The sequence below is a fragment of the Aphanomyces astaci genome (assembly GCF_000520075.1).
Source record: "Aphanomyces astaci strain APO3 unplaced genomic scaffold supercont1.9, whole genome shotgun sequence".
NCBI classification, from domain to species: Eukaryota; Oomycota; class Saprolegniomycetes; order Saprolegniales; family Verrucalvaceae; genus Aphanomyces; species Aphanomyces astaci.
Window position 1 is genome coordinate 1,245,573 of NW_009798272.1, and position 3,841 is coordinate 1,249,413.

Consider the following 3,841-nt stretch of genomic DNA (forward strand, 5'->3'; position numbering starts at 1 on the left):
TAACGACCGCCTCGACGCCATCATCGTCCAGCTCAACTTGACCGCGAAAACGGTGGATAACGTTGGCTCGACCTGGTACGGCCCCACTGCTCTCGTACAGCAATGCGCCCAGCTGTCCATGGACGTCCAAATGTACATGTATGCAAACGAATTCACGGACGAGGAGAAGAGCCCTGAATACGGCATCAAGGGTTGGCCGAATTGGCATGTGGGGGTCCTCTCCATGTACGCGGGGCACGTTGCCATCAACCACTGCACCCGCGACTATGGGGTTGTCAAGGATGCACACAATTTAGACTTTCCCACCACGTCGCATGAGTCCCCCACGCGACATGCCCACCTTCATACGTGGCAGGATAGTAACCGGTTCTCCAAGTTGGCGCGTACAAAAACGAAAACAAGTCGGCGTTAGATCTGGATGACATTAGTGATTACGCCATGTACAGTACATGGCGTTGGATTCACAGCCACGGGCATAAGCATGGCAAACGGTAGTCTTGGCGAACGATTAGCTTTTATATGCTGAAGTGGCCCCAATAAAGTACTAGTATATGTGTGTGTGTGAAAGATTATTTTCAAGTCGCCTAGCGTTATTGACAAACATCAACTTGACTTGCAGCTTGAACGCGGGCGACTCAAACGCAATACGTTTCTTACAAGTATAAGATAGCACGATCGTCACGACAACAAGTGTTATGGTGAGTGGTAGAAGGCCTTAGGAGGTGAGGCTCTTCACACGCTGGGCAAACGTCGTCGCCCCCATTTTCGTTGTGGATACCATCGAAGTGCTATCGACACACGCAGGGTATATACGCTGCAGGGTTTCCATCATGCGCTCGTGGTACGCAGCGCATGACGGTGATTCGCGGAAGGCTACGACTTGGGCACTGGTGAGTCTGTCGCCCTTGACTAGAGACTCTGGGGATATGCCTACAAGTCCCCCCTGAGCTTAGGGGGAAAGGTGCAATACGGGGCGGACATGGTTGGACCTACCAACGGCGCTTGCACATTTGACGACGTGGGGGGACGACAAGACAGCAGAGAGGGCTAGCTGGACTGTGCCCGACGCGCAGAGGTGCAACGGTTCGTCCTGGGCCATCGCGAGCAAACTGACGCACGAGTACATGAACAGCTTGTTGATCCAATGCATATTGCGTTATGCAACACATATATGCGTTGGCAGTGGAGCTGTAAAGTCCATGGGCGTGGGTCATAGATGACAGCTACTACAATGGTAAAAGGCGTGCACACTAACATAAAAGGAGCTCCACGCCGCGGTAACGTTACATGTATAGCTATGGTTCGTTTCCAAGAAAGTTTTCAGGGGAGTTCCGGTATCCTACGGCACATTAGCTAGCTACCTTGCTAAACGACTCTACAGCTGTATTGAAGGGCTAGACCGTCATGTCAGCAGCGACCGGTATACGCTTCGCTTCATTGGGGATTTCACTTTACAATAGGCTACATGGTCAAGGAGATTTTCGAATACACTACTTACACATGTATACATAGTGTCGTTTATTCGCGTTTATCAGCTAGCTAAGGAATCTTTTGCGCCTACAACTAGCGGACTTCGCATACATCGAACGTTGGATGTCTGAGTGCTGGGGGGTGGTGGGGCATGCGGCGATGGCCTGTTCTGTTAGCACCTTCCACCGGATCTTGTGTGGAATACACTACTTAGTCCTTTGGAAATATACCGATCTACCATCCGTCCAGTCGTCCAGAGGACGTCGCTTTGTTACACTAAGCATTCGGCAGTGTGTATGTTAAGTGAGAAGACACGTGCCGTACAGTTGACTCCTAGCCCAACAACATTTCAGAATAGAGGGGCGGTATCTGGTTGAGGGAGGACAATGTACTTCTGCCTAACGATAAGCTCCTCGATCTCAATTTCAAAGTAAACACAACCCCAGCAACCGCCCAATCCTATTAGAACAAGTGTGGACTAGTGTATGTATTATTAGCCAGTAGATCGTATATCACGGGGTTGGGAAGGCGGTGGCAGGTGTGTCCTTGGCATGCAAGACAATGCCTTGATGGGAGTTGAATCCAAGTGGACACATCCTTTCCTTTATGGTCTGTAGCACCTGGTTGCCATACTTGATCAACGTGCACTGGAGCCACACAGCATGGCGCTTCCACTGCCGCTTCTTCGGGTCGTCTTTGTATAGCCGGTCAATGTCGGTCCACTCGGAAGGCGGGGGGAGTTTGAAGAGCTGGCTATCACACTTCAAAATATCTTTGGGAATGCGATACTTGTAGTACATGTAGCCGGCATCGATCTTGTCGGGGAGGCCATAGTACATGGCGTAGTGGATGCCAACGGGGGGGTCGAATGGCAGTTCCACTTCAAACGGATCCAAGCATGGATTGTCCATGTCTTCTTCGATAAAGTTCCAGTACTCTGTATTCAGAAACTCTGGGGTGGCTGGCCCTAGGTGCTGCAACAGCGTGTGCTTGACGTTGTGGTTGGTAGTGGCAGCTCCGTACGCGTACATCTCGACCATCCAGTCATCTTTCGACACTTCTCTTCCCTTGACTGTAAAGTTGCAGTAGTCTTCCACTACATGTAGCCAGTCGTGCCGAGTTTGAATGTACGGCGTGCCCGACGGCTCAAAGAACTCGAACGCGTCGGCACTGGACACGGACGCACAAGGATTGTCGCCACATACGAGGTTCAGTATCGTGCGATTGATGTCGTTGTACCATCGCCCGCCTAGAAACGCCTTCATGTTCTGCGCCAATGCGACGCCGTTCTCGACCGTGTCGCTGATGTCTTCGGCGCGCCGCAGGGTTGTGTTCTGGTAGTACTTGGCCCACTTGGCCCCTGTGTTGATGCGCAGGGGCTTGAACAGCATGTAGTCGGCGTCGATGAAGGCCACGGCTAAGTTGTCTGGGGTGGCGCTGTGATGGAGAAAGTCGCGGAGGCCAAACGGTTTGTTGTACGGGTCGTAACGCTCGGTGAAGTTAACACTTTCGTACTTGGCATAGTCCCTTGTAAAGTGCAGTCGGTAGTCGGGGTAGTACTTTGCCTGGGCCTGGATCGACGCTTGCTTTTCGGCCGAACAGCCAGAGATGATCTCGGTCAACGGCCCCACATGTTGCACTCGCACCAAGGACAGCTGGAGACTCGCCGACAGGAATTGCCGGTGTGTTTGGTCGCAGCCTGTGCTGAAGACCAAATGGACGGTGGTGCGTTCGTTGTATGCAAGTGCCGACGTCAGTGTCGCCATGGTCACCACAAGCAACTGGCGCATACTTCGAAGTATTTGGTTAGGATTGCACACTGTTGCAGATCGTGGAGAGTGATATTGGAATCCGGATAAAAAGTGACAGGTTCGAACGGATATACATACTTATGCAACAACTGCAAATAAGGTTAAAAGCAACTGTCCGGCACTTCTTCTCGCTGTGAAGCGCTATGGCATCGGCTAAACTGCGAGCTAGGAATGGTCTTAACGCTAGAATCTAAGGCAACCGCAGGCGTCATCGTGGTTGCCTGCGTTTGTGAGGATTGAACACGGGCACCTGTCCTGATTATGTAGTCAGACAGTTACAGAATGGTTACACCCGTTTCGACTGAACAGTTTGCAGCGTGGGCAACCACCAAGAAATACAACCATCATGGCAATGAGGTTAAGAAAAACGTGGCCTTCTCATGTAGCCAAGTGTGTTTCCATGTGGGGTCATATGTATGTACAGTACATTTCGACCAGACCATCCACTCAATGGCTTTCGACACTTGTCGTCCCTTGACTGTAAAGTTGCAGTAGTCTTCCACTACATGTAGCCAGTCGTGCCGAGTTTGAATGTACGGCGTGCCCGACGGCTCAAAGAA

General features: G+C 51.4%; 3 protein-coding genes across 3 annotated transcripts; 1 reads left to right on the plus strand and 2 right to left on the minus strand.

The window, feature by feature from the left end:
- Nucleotides 1–118: 118 nt before the first annotated feature.
- Nucleotides 119–512, plus strand: H257_05207 (hypothetical protein; the record flags this gene model as incomplete). The annotated part of the gene is made up of 2 exons (XM_009829994.1): nt 119–383; nt 496–512. The coding sequence occupies 2 exons, from the start codon at nt 119–121 to the stop codon at nt 510–512; spliced, it is 282 nt and encodes a 93-aa protein (XP_009828296.1).
- A 203-nt stretch (nt 513–715) lies between these two features.
- Nucleotides 716–1,150, minus strand: H257_05208 (hypothetical protein; the record flags this gene model as incomplete). Its single annotated transcript, XM_009829995.1, has 2 exons — nt 716–930; nt 994–1,150. The coding sequence occupies 2 exons, from the start codon at nt 1,148–1,150 to the stop codon at nt 716–718; spliced, it is 372 nt and encodes a 123-aa protein (XP_009828297.1).
- A 785-nt stretch (nt 1,151–1,935) lies between these two features.
- H257_05209 (hypothetical protein) lies at nt 1,936–3,283 on the minus strand. Its single transcript, XM_009829996.1, has one exon. It carries the CDS (start codon nt 3,258–3,260, stop codon nt 1,983–1,985), a length of 1,278 nt encoding a protein of 425 aa, XP_009828298.1. The 5' UTR covers nt 3,261–3,283; the 3' UTR covers nt 1,936–1,982.
- Nucleotides 3,284–3,841: the final 558 nt, after the last annotated feature.